The 22,185-nt window shown below is 39.6% G+C and overlaps 3 protein-coding genes across 9 annotated transcripts; all 3 read right to left on the reverse strand.

Moving 5' to 3' along the window:
- Positions 1-1,190: 1,190 nt before the first annotated feature.
- On the reverse strand, positions 1,191-2,250 carry LOC148423171 (trace amine-associated receptor 4-like). 3 transcript variants are annotated; one of them, XM_088415239.1, is made up of 2 exons: positions 2,172-2,250; positions 1,191-1,999 (listed from the first exon to the last, which is right to left on the reverse strand). In XM_088415239.1, the coding sequence occupies exons 1-2, from the start codon at positions 2,248-2,250 to the stop codon at positions 1,191-1,193; spliced, it is 888 nt and encodes a 295-aa protein (XP_088271365.1). The 3 variants fall into 3 exon arrangements, with proteins under 3 accessions (XP_088271365.1, XP_088271364.1, XP_088271366.1); XM_088415238.1 differs by having other exon boundaries at positions 1,191-1,998; positions 2,078-2,250; XM_088415240.1 differs by having other exon boundaries at positions 1,191-2,004; positions 2,048-2,223.
- Positions 2,251-8,951: 6,701 nt separating this feature from the next.
- On the reverse strand, positions 8,952-10,015 carry LOC148423172 (trace amine-associated receptor 4-like). 3 transcript variants are annotated; one of them, XM_088415265.1, is made up of 2 exons: positions 9,928-10,015; positions 8,952-9,760 (listed from the first exon to the last, which is right to left on the reverse strand). In XM_088415265.1, exons 1-2 carry the CDS (start codon positions 10,013-10,015, stop codon positions 8,952-8,954), a joined length of 897 nt encoding a protein of 298 aa, XP_088271391.1. The 3 variants fall into 3 exon arrangements, with proteins under 3 accessions (XP_088271391.1, XP_088271390.1, XP_088271393.1); XM_088415264.1 differs by having other exon boundaries at positions 8,952-9,759; positions 9,843-10,015; XM_088415267.1 differs by having other exon boundaries at positions 8,952-9,785; positions 9,833-9,988.
- A 9,350-nt stretch (positions 10,016-19,365) lies between these two features.
- Positions 19,366-20,432, reverse strand: LOC148423173 (trace amine-associated receptor 13c-like). Of its 3 annotated transcripts, none has more exons than XM_088414816.1 (2): positions 20,354-20,432; positions 19,366-20,174 (listed from the first exon to the last, which is right to left on the reverse strand). In XM_088414816.1, exons 1-2 carry the CDS (start codon positions 20,430-20,432, stop codon positions 19,366-19,368), a joined length of 888 nt encoding a protein of 295 aa, XP_088270942.1. The 3 variants fall into 3 exon arrangements, with proteins under 3 accessions (XP_088270942.1, XP_088270941.1, XP_088270940.1); XM_088414815.1 differs by having other exon boundaries at positions 19,366-20,173; positions 20,260-20,432; XM_088414814.1 differs by having other exon boundaries at positions 19,366-20,203; positions 20,260-20,426.
- Between the last annotated feature and the right edge of the window lie 1,753 nt (positions 20,433-22,185).

Below are 22,185 nucleotides of genomic sequence, written 5' to 3' on the forward strand. Positions count from 1 at the left end.
TTTCTGAGCTCCTAACCCTAACCTTAACCGTCACAAAAGATTGCCTAACCCTAACCTCAACCAAAATCCAATTCAAAGACATACTCCAAAACAGTGTTTTGACCCTCAAGAATGCTCTGAACTTGTAGGGTCCATCAAATTTGTCCCCAATTTCAAGAGGTCCCCACAAAGCCAGTAAAACATGGGATTTGGTCCACACTATGTAGCAAAAACCAAGGACACACACACACACACACACACACACACACACAGAGTAAAACATTTGCGGTTCTGCTGTAATGTCCCTGAAAAAATAAAAATAATTTAATTAGATAGTGAATCTCAATAGGTTGGAAGCTCTATGAAATCAAACATTTTAATATCACATTGTTTTAAAAAACAAATATATGCAACGAATGTCCGACACCATTCAAAGCTATCTTTGACAATGTCGAAAAACTTAAAAATAGAATAAAGCTTTAATACATTTACATCAGGTTGTTCTAAATGCTCCTATGATGACCAAGGCATAACTTGCACTGATGTCTGATGCTTTTTCCTGTCATACCAAACATGATCCACACTTACTGAACCATGTGTACCAGTACTCCTCTAGAGTACTCTATGTGGTATGTAAAAAAAAATGAAAAAGGTGCATTGTCATAATTCACACTAACAATGTATCGCAAAATGTACAAAAGTAATACAAAATATACTAAAGCAATACAAGCTACAAAAATCTGTGAGGAATCGTCTGTTTTTCACAACTGAAAATTGCTGCCAGCAAGCTACTGCACATTAAAGCTCCAAAAGGCATAACCGATGTACAGAATGACATGATTAAATATTGAACCAAAACAAATGCAACAACCAAAGTTGTTTGTATTATGCTTTTTTAAATTTATGTGAGACCAAAAAAAAAACCAAAACAAAAAAATACCAACATATTGCTTTTGAAATGGATTTTTTTACTCAGCGTAATTTTTCTTTACGCTGACATAATAGTTATAAAGACAAAAGAAAAGCGGTTTTAAAGGGAGCAAGTGTTTTGATCTGGACAGCTTATAGTTTGAAAGCTTGCATGTCTACAATACAAACTAAATCAATCAGTAGAAGACCAATAACTCCAGACAAAATATCCACGTTTGAAACAGAATGTAGAAAGTGTTCTATTCAGCACGGCGTGAAGGGTGGAAAGCATGCTGGCTCATCTAAACTATGTTGGTCAGGCTGGAATCATGCTGCAGGATTTGGAGTGTCACAATAAACTTGATCGACCTTCTGAACCAGGGATAAAAAATAGCATAAATCAGCGGATTCAAACAGGAGTTGAAATAAAACAAGCAGATGATAAAGGCTTCAGATGACGCATTGAGCACAACATCCTGGCCCGAGATGGCGATGCAGTAGTAAGGCATGATGCACGCAATAAAAACTGCCACCACCACGCCTAGGGTCCTGGCTGCCTTCAGCTCAGAACTCTTGACCGTTGCGCCTCGCAATGTGATGATCCCCACGTGGGAACGCGCTGCCCGTGCATGAGATACGGCCACCACAAACACTGTGATATACAGAACCACAATGACAGTGAGCGGGCCTATGAAGGAGAGAAATAGGTCTGTAATTCCTACAGCATACGTGACTACAATCATACACTCACCGACGCAAGTGTTGAATCTGCCTGGTTGCTTTAGAGAGTCGAAAAAACAAAGAGAGTTAAAAACTAACGAAAGAGACCAACACAGAAAAACGCAGATTTTAACTCTTAATTGAGTGACTTTGATGGGGTAGTGCAGAGGGTCACAGATAGCGATGTAGCGGTCGACCGATATGAGCACCATGCTTCCTATGGAGGCGGATGTTATCACGTAATCCAGAACGTTATACGCAACGCACATCAAGTCGCCAAAGAACCAGCAACCATCCAGGAGGAAAATCTGAAACAACACGAGGAAGCCCACCAAGAAGTCTGAAGCGGCCAGGGAAAGCAGCAGCAGGTTTGTTGGGGTATGCAGTTGCCTGAAAAAAAGAAACGCTTATTACAATCCCTGGACATAAGGCGCGATAGTGCAAATGTAAAAGAGGCATAATGCATCACTTGAAGTGAGAGATGGAAAACATAACCAGCAGGTTGAGAGTGACAGTGATCAGCGAAATGGCTGATAGCAGCATGTAGGAGAAAGCAGCAACTGAGGGAGGACGCTGTGCCTTCCTGCAAGAAGTGTTGACGAGCAGAGGGAAGCAGAGTTCAGCTTGCTCTGACATGGTCATAAATTGCCCCTCAACTCAGATAGCTCTTTTTTATGATGATATTCATAATGTAGTAGGTCCATAGCCCATGACAGTAGCTACGCCTCTTTCTCCATCTCGTCATTAAAATTTTCCATTACTTCTCAATCAGTACTACCTGGGAATTAAAAGAACTGTGAATAACAATTTTACTTGCCAAACTAACCAAATGCAATCTTTCTGTGAATGCTCTTAGCGCTTTTTGCAGTGTATTCATGTGTTTTTAAATGACACACTGTTTGCGTGTTTGTTTTGTCATTAAAACACACACTAATAAAAATAGTGGGAAGATGAATGTTGTCTAAATGGGTGACAAGAGAAATTAGTTTTGGTTGCCAGTGTTTTTTGTTTTTTTTTGTTTTTTTTAAGAGTGTTAGCCCGGACAAAGTTAGTCCACATCAATATTGAATAACCTTTCAGAGTTAAGATGCAAATAAAACCCAACTTTTTAAAGGAGCACCATCGCTAGGATCTGTGTACTTATTACTGACCAATATTCAATAGTTTGAAAATCATTATGACCTGCAGGACTCATTCATTCTTTACTATGGCCGAAACAACCTTCAGCCACTTTTTGTGACGCTAACACAGATGATACCATACCATCACTTTCGAAGATATCATGTTTTAAAAAAAAAAAAAAACAAGCATAGATCTCTCTATATTATTTTTGATATATGCTTCATTAAGATTGATGGAAAATAGCATCAAAGTTTGAGCGATAATTCAAAAATAAGAATAAATGAAATGTTTGACAAACAGGAATTGCATTCTGTCCTGTTTTTGGAGAATTACGGTACTCATGGAAACATATACATGGGCTGCTTACCTCTGTGACTGGTTCATGAATGAAGTTAACAAGGAGAAATAAATAAATGGCACCCGTTCAGCACCATTTCTGTGAAGTGCCACCTTTCATACAAGCAATCTCTGCAGTGAACTTTAAGTACTAACCACATATGTATGTGTAGTTGTACAAACCCTATCAGATTCAAATATTTATAGCTAACTATATGGGCAATTCCTACTTTTACTTCAAAGCCCCACAAATCATTTAACCCTTTAACTAGATAATTTAACCCAATGACAATATTTACTTTCACGAACTGTTGCAGCACAATCACATATTTTATGCTTGCTTGATTTGTTTGAGCCAAGCAAAGTTAATGACACCTGTCATGCTGACACTTTGAGCTCACACAGGCCTGAGCACTTTGAACTGTTGCCGTCAGGCAGATATATGGTAGGAAACATACATGGTCGGTGTAATGTACACTCCAAATTTACCTTAGGTGTACAGAATCTAAGTGTGAGAGGTTGTTCATTTCTGTGTGCCCTGCGATTGGCTGGCAATCAATTCAAGGAAAGGACCGGCATAGGATAATGGATAGATGAATGTAGTACTGTATCTTGCATGAGCCATATATCACAATATGAGTTCAGTGCTCATTTTACCTCTGGTGCCTGGGACTCGCAATACTAAAAAACTATGGGTCCCGACAGAAATGTTTGGAGTCCCAAAAATTGCACAGTAAAAAGGACAAACGAAGTGCAAGGTAAAAACAGCATTTACAATTCGTGAGCAAAAACCAATAACATATTAACAAATGTCAAAATAAAACAGTGGACCCCCGGGTTACAGTGCCCCTGGCTTGCTTTTTTTTCATGTTGCGATGTGGAATACTGAGTTTTTTTCCTCCCCTTTTTACGGTATTTTCCCTGCTTTGCGACAAAAACTACTGTCATGATACTAGGGGCTTGATGACTTGTGCACTTATTTTCTGTTGTGGTCAAACTGCCTCCATGCAATGCGTCACTACAATATTAGTTAGTGTCTCCTCACGAAAATGCTGGTGGGCTATTGGTCACCCTCACTTGTTTCAAAATGGCGTAATGGTAAAGCTTTGTTCTATCGTGAGTGGTTACAACACCATATTTATAGTGCATTTTACTGCCTGATTCAAACTAGAATGGGTTCACCATGGGTCCCAAGGTTGCTAGTGATGTTAAAGAGAGAAGTAAAAAGAGGATTTATATGGAAAAGATGCTAGAGATAATCAAGAAATACGTTAGCCTAGCCTAGGCTACTCTTACTGGGGAATATGGGCATAACAAGCACCACTCAAAGGTAAATAAAATCCTTTCTATATTTTTTTATTCATGTTTTCTGATTGAATACATGTATATTATATATATATGTAGCACTTACTATACTGTTTTGGTACCATTTTTTAATATGTATGTACAATTTTGATGTTTTTACCTGGGGTTATGAATGCATTAGCCATTTAACTTAGGTTTGGATTGCCCGCCATACGGTGAATTCGCCTTATGAGCCCAACCGCCGAACGGATAAATCTCGTAACAAGAGGGCCCACTGTATATAAGGCCCACAGCTTGATAATTGGTAACAATGTTTTTCCTCCTGAAGGTAGACCTTTTGAAAACCAGTGCACCATCCAGAGCACGAGTTTCAAACTCATTTAAGCCTGCAGACCATATGGAGGAAAATCAATTCCCAAGTGGGCCGAACCAATAAAATCATAGTACACATTCATATATGTTAGAAATAACCCTGGAACACGAGCAGATTGAGAACCCCAACACGATAAACAAGATGATTAGCATCAAAAGAGTTTTATTAATAAAAATCGCACGGCAAGCGTGGACGAGTCCAGAACACAAAGTGCAAACACTCTAAAGTACAAAAAGTGGGACCAAAAGAGTCTAAATGCCAGAGTCAATGGAAAAAACACAAGGCACAAGGGAGCAGAGTCAGCAGGTGAACTATCAAAAAAAAGTACAACAAAAAGAGGCCACAGGGGTGCGGAGGGCAAAAAGGCAAAGGCGCAAAACGGCAAAAGACCAAGTACAGACCAAAAAAATGCACGGAAGCAGATACTCAGAAACAGAACGCTGGGAATCAGACTGGCCTTCACTGGGGGGTGTCTTATAGAATAACCCTGCGACTGTCCTCCAGCACCGGCCGCCTTAAAAAGGCCTTGATGATGATAGCCCTCAGGTATGTGGCCGGTGACCCCTGCCCCTTGCTGAGGCTGCCTAGAACAAAATGCACAATCAACAGGGAGTGTGACAATATAACTTTAAAACAAAAACTTCAAATTTATTATTCATTTCTAACACTGTCCAAAATAAAGCAAGTACAGTACATCACTATTAATCATAAAATATTAACAGTACGATTAATCATAAAACATTTCAAGTTTTTAAATTTATTAAAGTAATTCACCTCCTTTTTGTATTTCACAAAATTATCTCCTAGAGTCGGTTTAAACCCATTTGTGGGCCAGGACAAGGGTCGTATGTTTGACACCCCTGATTCAGGTGCTATGTCTGTCAACTAACACTAGCTCAAAGCTGTTTTCTCAAAATTATCATCCACGTAGTGCCAACAGACTATACCATAAATGACAATATTAATAAGCAATGTGTGCCTCGTTTATGTGGAGTTAATATAGTTGCAATGAATTACTGAAGTAATGCAAATTCCCTTGAAAGCTCGGACAGCAAATGAATATGGTTGTCCTGACACAAGGAAATAATGTTAACTGACTTAGTATAAACTTAAGACACACTGAACTTAAGACACATTTATGTTGCCAAGCTAGCTATGACTTCATTTACCTCCCTCATTCCTCTCTGCTTTATCCCTGCTGCATCTCGGGAGTTACAGTTTAAGTTATCAAATATTAAACTTACTGACTTCTTCTTGTGATGCTCCTGTCCTCTCCCATCCTTTGCAAAAAAAAAAGGCATTCCCATCAGAACTATTTGCCAGTGTTGGCTCACGCCCCTGGTAGTCCAGTCAGAAATATGGCCAAGTCGGGACATGTTAGCTAATAGCCACGCTACGCCTGTAACGCAGCCAAAAGCCAACATCACGGAGCTTACTTGTAGAGCATTGCTCTGCCTCTAGATGGCAATCTTATGACTTGATTTGCTATTACAGCTGTCTATTAAGTTATACCGGCCACTCACATATCCATCTGCGCTTGCGCAGAAGCCTGCAACTGTTGAAGCAAATGCCCTAGCGACTCCGGAAGCAGGCAGATTACATACAGCCTAACGACACTACTTAGCTGAATACAAACTGGTTAAAAAAATCCAACTTAAAACGACAACACTAGAAGGAGCGTAACCAAATTAATAATATGACATGGAAAGAACAGAATATGCAGAATAATTATATAAATAAAACAATATCTAATATATATATTTCATAAAAATGAATTTAAAATTAAATTGACATTCATTATAGTTATTACGCGCACATTCATTATAGTTATGATAATGATGTCTGGTTATGTTGGGCCAATTGAGAAGGCCTTGCAGACCCTGACGACCCACCACTGCTAAATAGTATGTATGCGGCATGTGCGCTCTGAAGTAGATTTGTTTTTAATTGATGACATTTTTACTGGAGAATCATATCCCCCAGCTACTGGAGCCCCAGTGAAATGTGTTTGATGACGCAACTACCGTGAGGCTCAAGGCGTGAGGCTCATGGTGTGAGCATAATTTATTTAACAAAGTTGTGTTCTTTTTTTCCGTGAGATCAAAATAAACATGGACCAAGTTGTCAAAAAAGTCAAATTTCTTTGAATAAAAGAGTAGATGGATGATGATTCATATTTTGATGTCAAATTAATGATTTGAAAGTATGCGTCCCCTGTCAAAAATTATGCGTCTGGGACGCAGGTAAACGGGAGACTGTGAGTAACACAAAAGTCAGATCAATCATATTCACAATGGAAGAAACAGAAACATAAATTAATTTAGTAGTAGTAGAAGTAGTACAGCAGTAGTGGTTTTATCTTCAAGTTTTGCATATTATTTTTGTAACATGCTCACAATGATGAAATGATGAAATGAAGCGATTAGGTCAACCAGCATCACACAGGGCCCCTGGGCATTGACAGCTTCAAGCTATCATGTATTGAGTGGAACTTGGATGCTTGTTCACACGTTCAGCTTTTGAAATGTTGCTGATAAATTTCTGTTGTAGTTACCTGCAAAATTATTAGATAGCTCTGGGGCCCAAGAGCAGGTAAAGGTGACCCTGCCCATTAGAAGGAAAAAGTTGGGCCATGAGGTCGGATTGATCCGCCTTCTCCGCTTGAGCATGTATTAGTTTTGGGGAGTGCTGACAGAAAATGTGCTTGGGGTGGGGAAACAGTTCCATAAAATGGAAATGAGGTTCCTCTATGCCCAGGAGGTTTAGCATTATCTCCATGACTTCCAAAGACTTAGTGTTCCCCAACCTTTTGGTTGCAAAACGTGTGTAGCACGCTCTGACCGTGACAGTTTGAAGGGCTTTAGAAAATTGTACCCCCCCACCGCCCACCCAGTCTTTGGGACCCCCAAAAGTCTCAGATATTAAGATTTTCCTCCAGGTGCTTACATGGTCCCCCATTTGTTTGTGTTTCTGCATTTATCTTATTTTACTTGCTATTCCTGATCAGTCTGCCCCGCAAAAAATGGAGGTCCACAGTACAGTCCTATTCCTTTAATCAGCCTTATTGTGTGTGTGCAGCCAGGAAAAAAAAAATCACACAATACATTCATTATTTGCAACTGTATAGTCACCTCATAGAGTTCCTCTTTGCTGTCACATAGCTTCCAAAGTGGCAACATTAAAAAAATTAGTCTGACTGATGCCAGCCTTCATCTGAATTTTTGCTTCTGCCACTCACTCAGTTGGTCACTCACACATCTCCGTCATGTGAGCCATTCAGGGGAATTTAACATAAAACAAACTGTTGTTGACAAGAAGGTTCATTCTCTGTAACTGCTTAAGTAGTCTATTTGTTTCCAACGTATTACTGATTAACTTAAGTCCACTTGATTAATTTGCATAAATGATCAACATAACTATTTAACATACACGCCGTTCCAAGGTACTTTCCCTCCTTCATCGTCAGCTACAAAACATTTACTTATGAGGGAAGGCTGATGCCTTCCTTATGTTCAGCAGCATTCAAAATCTGTTTTTTGCGTTTTGACAAAATTAATATTTTCTCCATTTAGAATTTGATTTAAAAGATTTAAAAGAAATTGTACTTTTAACAAACACTGTACAAAATTGCTGCAGTTTGGAGGAGGTTGGGTCCAATAGTAAAACAATGTAATAGAAATTTAATTTTGAGTATATATTGGGTTTGTTTTTTGATCAAATAATAGAGGACAAGCACTCAATTACACAGTATTAACATTAAGATGCCATTGCTTTATTATAAACATGTAAAAGATGCTAAATGTCATGATCAAGATCTTCTTTCCAACAGTGTGTAAACTGCACATGTGTACATACAGTATGAAACAAATAAAAGGGGTGTAAAGGCACAATTGACAGAAAGATGTGATTTCACAGTATTATAACATACACAACAGATGATCTCTGTTAGGAGTAATCCCTATCCCTCTTCCAACCCCACACACACACCATCATTAGAAAAATACACTTTTTGATGACACTTTTTAAAGGTCCTCTAAATGGATAGTGTGGTCTGATGTGGACAACTTGAAAGTAGAATACATACAATACAACAACATACAATACAAAATAAATCCATGAGTTGAAGACCAATAACTCACAAGACACACAAATGAAGGCATCAATATTCGAAACATAGTCGAGAACATTTTCTGCGCAGCAAGCTTGTCTACATTAATCTGGTGTGGCGAGAATCTGGCTGCAGAATCTGCAACGTCACAATGAGCTTGATGGACTTTCTGAACCAGGGATAAAAAATAGCATAAATCAGTGGATTCAGACAGGAGTTGAAATAAAACAAGCAGATGATAAAAGCCGCAGATGATGCATTGAGCATCACGTCCTGGCCTGAGATGGCAATGCAGAAATAAGGCATGATGCACACAATAAACACCATCACCATCACACCCAAGGTCCTGGCTGCCTTCAACTCAGAACTCTTCACAGTTGCGCCACGCAATGTGACGATCCCCACGTGGGAGCGCATGTTGCGCACTTTAGAAACAGCCACGACAAACACTTTCATATACAGAATCACAATGACAGTGAGAGGGCCAATGAAGGAGAAAAAGAGGTCCGTCATTCCTACAGCGTATGTGACTACAATCACACATTCACCTACACAAGTGTTGAACCTGCCTGGTTGCTTCAGAGAGTCAAAAAAACAAAGACAGTGGAAAACTAATGAAACAGACCAACATATAAAAACACAGATTTTAACTCTTAATTGAGTGACTTTGATGGAGTAGTGCAGAGGGTCACAGATAGCCATATAGCGGTCAACTGATATGAGCACCATGCTTCCTATCGAAGCAGATGTTATCACATAATCCAGAATGTAATACACAACGCACATCACGTCGCTAAAAAACCAGCAACCTTCAAGGAGGAAAATCTGAAACAACATGAGGAAGCCCACCAAGAAGTCCGCAGCAGCCAGTGAAACCAGCAGCAGGTTTGTGGGAGTATGCAGTTGCCTAAAAAAACAAATGTGCATTTTAATCTTTGGATTCGGACACAAGGCATGACAGTAAAATGGAAAAGAAGCACAACGCATCACTTGAAGTGAGAGATGGAGATGATGACCAGCAGGTTCAGAGTAAAGGTAATCAGAGAGATGGAAGACAACAACATGTAGGAGAGAAAAGCGACTGAGGGAGGACGCTGCGCTTTTCTGCAAGAAGTGTTGACGAGCAGAGGGAAGCACAGTTCTGCTTGTTCCGGCAATGCCATCGTTCGGGAGCTGAGATGCCCCTCAACTCACCCAGCTCCTTGTTTCTTGACAATATTCATACTGTTGGTTCATACTATATTACAGTAGTTACGCCTCTTTCTCCTCCTCCTCCTGGTAGTCTTCCCTTATTTTCACATCAGTGTTCTCAGGGAATCAAAGAAATGTAAATCACGTAGTTTTGCTAGCAAACCATGTACAGTCTTTCAGTGGATATTCTTAACTCTCTCAAATCATACCCATCTCTACGTGCAAGTGAGTTCATGTGCTTATCATAATGATAAAATAATTGCATTGACGTCCAGTCAATAACCCATTTAAATCCCACATTGGGAATACATGGGGAATTCTCCCATTGGAAATAAATTATGAATTATTGAAGGTAAAAAAAAAATGTAATTATGGGAAAATATTGGAAATGATGAATTACTGGAATAATGGGAACAATCCCTAAGGCGAGATGAATGAGCTACAGTAAATATTGAAAAGAGGAAATGTGAAAGCTGTAAATGTGAAATGTAAAATCATGCAATGTTAAGTCAATGGGATTTTTGGTATGGAAAACAGGAAATTGTGGGAAAATAATGAATAATGGAAATGAGATAAATCCAAGCAGTCGTCACATGAATACTGTAATTTGAATAATATGAAATTGGAATGGTGTGAATCCGATAAACTCGTAAAGAGTTGGAATGCGTCCAAAAAGGCAGAATAAGAATAACTAGAAAATGTGCAATTCCTTAAGAAATTGTGTGTGACGGCGAAATAGCTGAAGGGAGAGGCATTGAATGGTGGAATGATGTGGAATGTTTGAATGGTATGAATATGTGAAGAAATGTGAATTATACAAAGTTGGAACGGTTTGAATAGCCCAAATAATGAAGAACAGTTGTGTCCAAAGTCCGGCCCGAGGGCCAAATGCGGCTCTTGGTCAACTTCCATTGGGCCCGCAGCCTCCGTCATAAATTCACTAACGTCTGGCCAACATGGAGAATTAGTAAATTTGGGCAGCAGCGGTGTTACCTGCGTGTGCTAAGTGCTGCCATCTAGGAACAGCAATTTAGTATATGAGTAATTAACTGTATGAGCCCCTAATTTTCTAAAACGGTCACAATCAACAAAAGGAGGAAAGTTGACTGCAAGGGCCGACGGTTCAAGGACGAGTGGAAATTGCTAATTACAAGGTAGCTGCGCTGATCGCAAAGCATTGCAAACCTTTCTTTGAATTTGTCAATGACTGTGTGATGACAATGGTAAAGAATATCAATCAATCAATCAATCAAATTTTATTTATATAGCCCTAAATCCCCGAAGTCTCAAAGGGCTTCACAGATGAAAAGAGGGCGTACAGAGACATCTTTTCAGTATAAGGTACACAACAGCATCCCCTGTCAAAGCTCCCAGAAGGGGAAGGAAAAACTCAAAAACCCCAATTTGGGGAAAATCAGAAACCTCCAGAAGGGACCACAGGTGGGAGGAGCCCCCTTCCAGGCCCACAGGTTGAAGTGGATGCTGCATGTACCAAATTCAGACATACACATCAACAATATCAATCACAGAAAACATATTGTGCTATATAGTGCAGTGATGTCTTGACAGCAGGCAAAGCCATTGGGCAGGAACCATCCCACATTCCAACCAGGTGGACCGCAGACGGTCCACGAATATATGTCCTGAGAAGCAGCAAGAGTTTGCCAAAGTCTGCCTGGCACGTAACACTGTGGCACGCAGGATTGAAGAAGTGTCATCAGACATCAAAGGACAATTAAGAGTCAGAGGAAAGAAGTTTGACTTTTTTCACTATCTTGAGACGAAAGCACAGACGCCTCTGACACTGCTCAGTTACCTATTTTTTTTATAGAGGAGTGGACAACAAAATGAATATTACTGCTTGACTTACAAAGCCTGAAAAAACAAACAAGAGGGACAGATTTATTCTCTTCTGTTTGCGCTGCCGTGGATGACATGAAACTAAGATTAAGATTAAGAAAATTAAGATAATTCTGGATGGCGCACCATCAATGACTGGCAAACAAAGCGGATTAGCAACACTGATAAGTAACAGTAAGTGAAGAAGAAGGGAAACTGCAAAACTCCATTGCATCATTCATCAGCAAGTTCTGCGTGCTTAACATCTCCGATACGAACATGTTATGGGACCGGTGATGAAGGCAATTAACTATATCCGCTCTATGCCACCTCCATCCGCGCAATGCCACCATCAGTTCCAACAGTTTCTCAGCGAGATTCATGCGGAATATAAGATATTGTCTATCACAATGACATGAGATGGCTCAGTCGGGGTTCTGCACTGTCACGCTTCTACTCACTTAGGCAAGAAATCGGTGAGTTTTGGTTGAAAAAGGACAACCTATGGAAGAACTAAGTGACCCTATGTGGCTGGCTGAGTTGGGGTTTCTAGTTGACAATACAAAGCATCTTAATGTCCTCAACACCAGTCTCCAAGGACCAGATGCAGTCATAAGCCAACTATATTCACGTGTCAAAGCCTTTGGAATCAAGCTGCAAATGTTTGAAAGACACCTGTCGTCGAGAAATCTTGACCAGATTCCCACAGAGCAATGTCAGTGTGCAAAAAGGAGGTACGCGTCAGATATTTCATCTCTGGCTGAAGAGTTTAAACAACTTTTCAGGATTTTTCCAGGTATCAAGAAGGAGATTGCTCTTTTTTTCCTCACCTTTGTCCGTGGACACAGATGATGTCAAAGACCATTTGCAGCTGGAGGTCATTGAGCTGCAGTGTGACGCAGAGAGCCGCGGTCAGCACCAGCAGCTTTCTCTCGCCAACTTTTACCAACAGGACAAGTTCCGAGAAATTCGAGCATTTGGTAAGAAAATGCTACACTTGTTTGGGTCGACGTATTGGTGTGAGAAGAAATTCTCGGTTTTGAACTTAAATAAGAGCCGTGCCTATCGGACTCTCACTTACAAGACATCTTGCGCATCCATACACTGCCATAGAGCCAGACCTGGCCTTCGTCCTGCACTCCAGATCTCAGTTTCACCCATCACACTAATGCGGACAAGTCATTTTTCATTTTCGATGTCGGAAAACGTTTTCACTCGTTTTTTGGAGTTTTCACTCCAGAATAATAACCACTTAAAAATCCAATCACATTCATAGTTACTAATTTCATATTTTAAATGAGCTCTGCACTTGTTGATATGACTATTACTTGTTCATTTCACTGTTATTGTGTTTAAAAATTCTATAAATATTAAACTGCCATGGTGAGATATATATTTTTTTATGTTTCAAATGTAATTTGGACCCAAGAGTACAATTACCTCTGTTCAATTGTTACAAAAAGCGAATTAAAGTGTTAAAAAAAGTGAAGTTAAGTGAATACTCAATTTCAATATGTAATGTATATTCAATGTTGAGATGCATGTTTCAAATTAACCAAAACACATACTTAAGATAGCTGAAATTCAAATAAAAAAGCAAATGTTAAACACAGAACAGCTCGCTGAAATGTACTCAAATTAATTGCTGTTACATGTAAAGAACGCTGCCAAGGTTGGCTCCCCTACATTTTTAACACACCAAATTTTGTAAAAGGTTTGGACATCCCTGATGTAGAAGATACAAGAAAAAAGTGAAAAAAGTTGAATTGTGGGAAGAGGAAAATGGAATTCATGGAATGGCGGACAGCGGGGTAATCGATTAAAGTTGGAACGATTTGATTAGGCCAAATAATGTAGAAGATACATGGGAAAAAGTGAAAAAAGTTTAATTGTGGGAAAATTTTGAATTTTGGGAAGAGGAAAATGGAATTCATGGAACGGCGGGCATTGGGGGAATCGATTAAAGTTGGAACGGTTTGGGTAAGCCAAATAATGTAGAAGATACAAGTGAAAAGCTGAAAACGTTAAATTGTGGGAACATTTTGAATTGTGGGAAGAGGAAAACGGAAGTCATGGAATGGCGGGCATTGGGTCAATCGATTCAAGTTAGAACAGTTTGAATAGGCCAAATAGTGCAGAAGATACAAGGGAAAAACTGAAAAAAGTTGAAGTGTGGGAAAATTTTGAATTGTGGGAAGAGGAAAATGGATTCACCGATAGAATGGCAGAATTGAAGGAATGGATTTAAGTTGGAAGGTTGGAAATCGGATGAGGAATGGGGAAGAGAGAAAGGTACAATGTTTTGGTGAGAACAAGGGGAATGAGGACTTATGGGCAAAATGAATAAAATAGTTATGAATTACTGGAATGTGTGAATATGAGTAATGATGACAATGTGATATGAATTCGCTGAATGTTGTGAGTGTGATATGGGGAAGATTCAAATAAGTAATGTTAAATCTGACATTGGGATTGAATTTTGAATTGTTATGGGTGAAAAATATGGAATTATGGGAAAATATTAAAATGTATGAATACAGTAATTGGAATGATGGGAATGATCCATCAGGCAAAATGAATGTTAAATCTTATGTATGTATAATGGGAAAGCTCAGAATGTGAATTGTTAAATGTCCAATTTGAAATGAATATTGGGATATGGAGGTGAAAAACATGGAATTATGGGAAAATATTTAAATGTATAAATTATTGGAATGATATGAATCAACCATAAGGCAAAATGAATGACCGAAATATTGTAAATATAAAATGTGAAATGTTATAACAGAAAAAAACAAAAAAAATTTTAATGGCAAAGCAGTTTGCATATGTATATAAACAGCAATATTTTCACATTTGACCAAATATTTACACATTTTTGGTTATTCACAAGGTATGTGTTTATGTGCATACATGTGTTTTTTAAGCCCTTCACTTGATTTGTGTGTGTGTGTGTGTGTGTGTTAATGTGTGGTAAATGTTCCTGGATGCGAGAGTACATTTCAAAATTTGCACACGCACACACACAAAAAAAAAGTGTCCGCTTTGTTCACCTCAATTGCGGTAGCCGCTAGAAATATACAGTAGAAGCACTATGCTAGATGCTAGCGCTTCCCTCTGTGGTTTTTATCGAAGATTCTGGGATTGAATCTCTGCTGATATCAGTGGATCTGTATCAGAATCCATGCCTCTTGACACATTCTGCTTGGCTTCGGTGTATTTGCCAATAGATTCTTGGTCAAATTTTGTAAAAATCTTTGAAACTACGATAAATGCCCCGTATACGCTGGAGCTGGTGATTTGAGATGATGTAATGTCACATACTCATAACCACAGAATCCACTCCATCATCTATGTCGAGGGTATAAAACTGCGGCCCGGGTGTGGATGAGATGGTTTAATTTAGCCCCCAAGATGATTTTGTGTAGCACTGAAAAAAGAAAAAATGAATACGACCAAGTTCATTAGTCATCTATGATACCGTACCACACCTCCATTGTTGCGGCGGCTGAATAGAGTTGTGGCCATAAGATGGTCTGTGCCTTTTGTGGCGGGAGTCCATGAACTTGCTGGTGGACACCGGCAGCAAGGGATGCCGTCAAGCAGAAGAAGGAGTCCTATCGGGACTTTTTGGCCTGTGGGACGCTGGAGCCAGCTGACAGGTACCAACTGGCCAAACAGAGTGCAGCTTCGGCGGTTGGCAACAAACAAACTCGGGTGTGAGTTCGATGAGGCCAAGGAAAACGAATTCTGGATGACTTCGATGAAATTCTGGTCTACCATCTTGTGTCATAAGAGAGGGAAAGCAGTGTGTACGATGGAGACACCCTCCCGGTCCCCCTTTTTAAGGCAGGAGACCAGAGAGTGTGTTCCAATCATAGAAGGGATCTTTCTCCTCAGCCTCCTCGGTAAGGTCTATTTAAGGGTGCTGGAGAAGAGCGTCCTTCGGGAAGTCAAAACTTAGATTCAGAAGGAGCAGTGTGGTTTTTGTCTTGGCCATGGAACAGTAGACCATCTCTGGACCCACAACAGGATCCCGGAGGGTGCATGGGAGTGTCCTGTTCTGTTTGGATTTGGTGGGTTATTTTTGTTGTGGGATATCAGGGTTTTATGGATTCTGATTTTGTGGGTTTTTGTTCATGTTTTTGTTCCCCATGACAGGTTCTCGTTAGTGTCATTGTGTCCACCTGTCTTTGTCAACCTGCCCCAGAGTGTTGACCAATCAGCTCCCTCTGCCAATTATTTCCTGTCCAGCTGTCTTGTGTTGTCTCGTTAGTTGTGTTGGTATTTAGCCTCCAGTTTCATTTCAGTTTTTGTTGGGTTATTGTCATATTGTCAGGCTGTCTCTCTGTCAATCAAAGTTTCGCTAGTCTCCATTAGTTTTATTCTTTTTTCTCCCGAGTCCGTTGATTCTAGTTTATTTTTGTTTTGTGCTTTTTTCTAGTTTTTGGTTGGTGCTTTGTATTTTGTCCACTACATTGGTTTTTGATCCTCTTCACTATTAAACCATTGTTTTTTTGGAATTCATTTTGCTTCTGGCTTCCTGCATTTGAGTTCACTACCCGCCACCACAGCACCACCATGCACCTCACGGACGTAACAGGGTCTTTGCCCAACCAATCTACATGTGCTTTGTGGACTTGAAGAAGGCATTCGACTGTGTCCCTTGGAAGTTCTGCGGGTGGTTCTTCGAGAGTATGGGCTACCAAACCCCCTGATCCCTGTACCACTAATGCCAGAGTTTGGTCCACATCTCCGGCAGTAAGTCAAACCCACTTCCAGAGAGAGTGGGACTCCGCCAAGGTCCCCCTTTGTCACTGATTCTGTTCATTATCTTTATGGACAGAATTTCTAGGTGCAGCTGAAGCGTGGAAGGGGTCTGGTTTGGAGGTATTAGCAGCTCTCACTGGAGCGGTTCATAGCCGAGTGTGAAGTAGCTGGGATGAAGGTCACCATCGCCAAGTCTGAGACCATGGTCCTCAGTCGGAAAAGGGTGGAGTGCACTGTCCAGGTCGGGGATGAGGTAGGCATCAGGTTAGGATGCCTGCCGGATGCCTGCCTAGTGATTGTTCCAGGCATGTCCCACTGGGAGGAGGCCCCAGATACATTTTAAGACACACTCGGGGACTGAGTCTCATTTGGACATGGAACGCCTGGGGATTCATTAGGAGGAGCTCGATGAAGTGGCTGGGGAAAGGGAAGTCTGGGCTTCCCTGCTCGAGCTGCTAACCCCCGCGACCCGACCCCTGGATAAAGCTGAAAATAATGGATGGATGGACATATCCGAGTCTGGAGTAATATATCTGTCAGTACAGAAAATATACTATAAACTATTCCAATTTACAGTACATCTTGTTTAATTCATATTTAATCACCAATATATCGTAGTCCTTGATGTTCTATTAATTTTCTTATGATAATATACAATAGAAATATTCACATTTACAACATAGCTTTAAACCATATTTAACTACAACATACCATATTTTCCGCACTATAAGGCGCACCTGCTTATAAGGTGCACCCTCAATTAATCACATACTTTAAAACTTTTTTTCCATATATAAGGCACACCGGATTATAAGGCTCACCCTCAATTAACCACATATTTTAAAACTTTTTCAATCACAATATAGTAATACTCAAAGTAATAACAATAATAACTCTAAACTCTCAAGAGCATAATTATATAATTCAATGTCAATATGACCAACCTTGTTCAACTGTAAACACACAAAATAAACAGGTAAACCTTACTTTATCTGTTCATTCCCCATCTACGCATCCAAATCTCAATATTGATCCACATATAAGGCGCACCTGATTATAAGGCGCACCATCAGCTTTTTTTTAAAAAAAATAAGGCTTTTAGGTGCGCCTTATAGTGCGGAAAATACGGTACTTATTTGCAATATATCATTTTCATTATATCAATAATCTATAAAGATAATAGTTTTTATGTTTTACAACACTTAGTTAATTGTTTATCTTGCAGCCTCAGTTGTTTGTGTTTTTTTCCTTCATGACCCTCGTGATATCTGCCATTCATGTTCAGGCTGCCCTGGAAATAGGTGTCCACTGTATAATCTGTTGCAGTTCTGTTACCGGTCTTTCTATATGAACAGTCAGGGAAGAATCATGATTTCTAACTTTATCTCAATCATTTTTTATCAAGCATCTTTATTATTTCCTGTTTTGTGGGCATCACATGGATGTTTTCTTTGCCATCACTTCCCTTCTGAAGTGGAATCAGTGAAAGAAACAGCCTCCACATTTTTGTTTCAGAAACTTTTTGTTTCCGTACTCTCAGTTGGTCCCTCTCATGCGCATGGTAAGTCAAATGCACGGGCATTTAATACGAATATAAATACAACTGGTTGACAAGAACATCTCAATACCATCTATTTCCGAATTATCAATGGTGATGGCGCCACACAAAAAAAACACACAAATAGTGTTTTGGGTCAATTATTTAGATACATGAATGTGCCAAAATTAACGTCAAGATATATATTTTCTTTATTGTAATAGTATATTAAAAATGTAATGAACTTTCAATTGATGCTGAACAATGCTGTGCTGCATGCAATGGGAAGAGGAAAAGGGTCTATGACTTGATTTTTTTTTCTTTTTTAGATAAAGAGGACAAGCAAACAACTATATTGCAGTCACTCAAACTGTCACTGCTTTATTGCCATACCTATCTAGACTAATGCTGCAAATATGTCACGATGATCAAACTGTTTCTGAGTGCTTTCTATGGCAATGAAAAACAAAACAAAAGGGGGGCAATGGAACAATTGGTAACAATTCAAATGATGATCCTCATAGTGTCATACATTATACGAATGCATTGTAACTGTGAGAAATCTTACTATTTTACAGGATGAAATGCTTTTAGTTGCTCCCAGCAACCAACTGCAGTTTGACTGATGGTAGATCTCAGGCCTTTTTCAGGATCATGAGATTTGTTTGCAGTATATCTGTGAGGATGTATGGTCTCTTACAGGATAAAACAGATTTGATTGCTCCCAAAAACTTAATAAGCTAATCACATGGCAGAACTGTTGTACAGAATGCCTTGATTAAATATTGAAGCAAAACTGGTGCATCAGCCAAAACTGACTCCGTATTTTTTTTTTGTTTCTTTTTCAGTTCTTTGAGACACATTCTATCCTTCCATTTATGCTTTCACACATAATTCATGTTAATTAGATTTTGTGTGGAGTATTGGAGTTTTTTTTTTTTCTGCACACTTAATAACGCAAAAAAATCAATAAGTCCCGAAGCAAAAAAAAAAAGCCATCAAAAATAAGTCTTTTAAATAGAGAATGTGTTCTAAATGGACAGCTCATAAAAATCATGCATGTTTGTCAACAGTACAAGTGAAATCAATCACGAGAGGACCAGAACCTCTCATGAGAAATGAATAGAGACAGAATGGAGAAAATGTGACTGAAGGGTGAACAGCGCGCTGTGTTGTCTACATTATGTTTGCTTGGCTGGAATCAGGATGCAGAATCTGCAGAGTTAAAATGAGCTTTATGGACCTTCTAAACCAAGGGTAGAATATAGCATATATCACTGGATTCAGACAGGAGTTGAAGTAGATAATGTAAGTTATTATGGCTACAGATGAAGTATTGAGCAGAACATCCTGGCCCGAGATAGCGATACAGAAATATGGCATGATGCACACAATAAACACCAACACAACCAAACCAAGGGTCCTGGCTGCCTTCAGCTCAGAACTTTTGACAGTTGCACCTCGCAGAGTGCCGATCCCCACGTGGGAACGTACGGCCTGCGCATGAGACACAACCACCACAAACACTCTTATATACAGAATCACAATGACAGTGAGTGGGCCTATGAAGGAGAGAAAGAGGTCTATCATTCCCACAGCATATGTGACCACAAAAACACACTCCCCTACGCAAGTGTTGAACCTGCCTGGCTTCTTCAGAGAGTCTAAATGACAAAAACAGTGGAAAACAAATGAAAAAGACCAACACACAAAAACACAGATTTGAACTCTTAGTTGAGTAACTTTGACAGGGTAATGCAGAGGGTCACAGATAGCCATGTAGCGGTCGACTGAAATGAGCACCATGCTTCCTATCGAGGCGGAGGTTACTGTGTAAGCCAGGACATAATACACAACACACATAAAGTCACTAAAGAACCAACAACCATCAAGGAGGAAAATCTGAAAAAACAGGAGGAAGCCCACCAAGAAGTCTGCGGCGGCCAGGGAAAGCAGCAAAAGTTTCGTGGGAGTATGCAGTTGCCTAAACAAAGATAAACACTTGTTAATTTCTCTGGATTAGGAAAAAAGGCATGACTGTATCAATGGAAAAGAAGCACAATGCATCACTTGAAATGAGAGATGGAAATGATGACCAGCAAGTTCAGCGTGAACGTTATCAGAGAGGTGGTTGACAGCAGCATGTAGGAGAGAGCAGTGACAGAGGGAAGATGCTGTGCCTTCCTGCAGGAAGTGTTGACGAGCAGAGGGAAGCACAGTGAGGCTTGTTCCTGCATCGCCATCTTCAGGGAGAGGAGGACAAGTTGCCCCTCAACAGAGTCATCTGTTTTTTTGATGACAATACTCAATGCTGTAGGTAAATAACATATTACAGCAGCTACGCCTCTTTTTCGTCGTCATGATTATAAATCCTCCCATAGTGTAACATCATTATTCTTCGGGGATCAACAACACTTCAAATTAAGAAGTAAATTAAGATATTATAGATTAAAATCTGATATATAATGATGCATGAGCAATACATCTTGAGAAAAGCCCCTCGGAAAGCATTGTTTTGAGCCCTATGTGACTATTCCCTGCATGCATCCCATTTTGCTGTGGACAATGAGTTCCAGCAATTTTGTGTTTTTGCATTTCTAACTTAATCTATTAATTTTTGGGGAATGCATCTCCACCTTTTCATGAAAATCCCTGCTTATTGCTGTTTTTTCTCAATTGTTTTTTTTTGTTTTTTTTTTTACAGTGGATTTTAAACATGCATAAATCTAGTGCATTATAATAACCTGTAAACAAAAAAAAACAAGACTATTAAAATAAACAAAGAAAACATAGCAAAACAGAATTACAAATACTGAACAGTGTTCCCTTGTTCTTGGCAGTTGATGGGGCAGTCGATGAGCCCCGAAATTTAAAGGGGCTGTATCAAAAAAAAAAAAAGAAAAAATTGCAGATTATTTCTTATGACCTATTAGAGCTTTGAAGGAATCAATAACTCTTGACAAAATAAAAATGTATGCGTGCCCATTTTTTTTGGCAATGGCACTTTGGCAATGGATGCTGTTTGGTATATCAATTCGAAACCTACTTTTAAGGGCGGAATAACTAACTCATTTATAAAAATAATTCCATGCATGCCATGGAGGTGGGGGGGAATGTCATTAGAGTGAAAAACTTCCCTTCGTGTTTGTTTTTGCAAACATGTTCCTTGCATTTAGGGTGTGATTAAGGCATTTATTATATTTTTTCACTCACAATACTTATGACAGGCAGAGGGCCAGAGAAAATTATTCAATGCCGACTCGTCTTTTTAGCGATATTGCAAGTCCTAGCTCTGTTCTGCTTCGTAATCTCTGATTGCCTCATTCTCGTATCATTGGAGCCGACATGTATCACTATATCAGAGTAACTAGTGTTGCTTGCACTACGCTGGTGTCTAGGCCTCAATGTCGAGTGCTCTAGCCCCTGGAATACACATAACTGTGGCTAAAACGATTATATGTCTGAGCAGGCTCACCGTGGCTAGCAGTCAGTGCAGGCGGCATAAATTTCTGGGTACGTAGAACAGAAATGAGTGCAAGAAATCTTAGCATGAGAGCAAAATTATCTGGTGGGGACTGGCAGGATGATGCAGGTTCATATAGAGGGCATGTACCATATTTTTCGCACTATAAGGCACACCCAAAAGCTTGATTTTTTTTAAAAAAGCTGATGGTGCGCCTTATAATCCGGTGCGCCTTATTTATGGATCATATCATGTGCTGACTGCATAAACTATGGTTTATGTCTAAAAATCCAGTTCAAACCGACCTGGCCCGAGGGTCAGCGCGATTCATTAACTTGATTTGCAGGCCCAACCCGATTTTTTTTTTTTTTTTGACGCCTTAAGAGTGTGTGGCACCACACTCATGTTTGTCATTTAAATTTCCCTGACTTTCGTTTATTCGTAACTTGTTTGTGCTCCATAACAAAATAGCGGGTTAGAATATATCATGCGTGCCGAGGAAAAACTAAAAAGATGGCGGCGCCAGGCCCTCA

This window comes from Hippichthys cyanospilos, chromosome 5, assembly GCF_059441005.1.
Source record: "Hippichthys cyanospilos isolate Australia breed blue-spotted pipefish chromosome 5, RoL_Hcya_1.0, whole genome shotgun sequence".
NCBI lineage: Eukaryota > Metazoa > Chordata > Actinopteri > Syngnathiformes > Syngnathidae > Hippichthys > Hippichthys cyanospilos.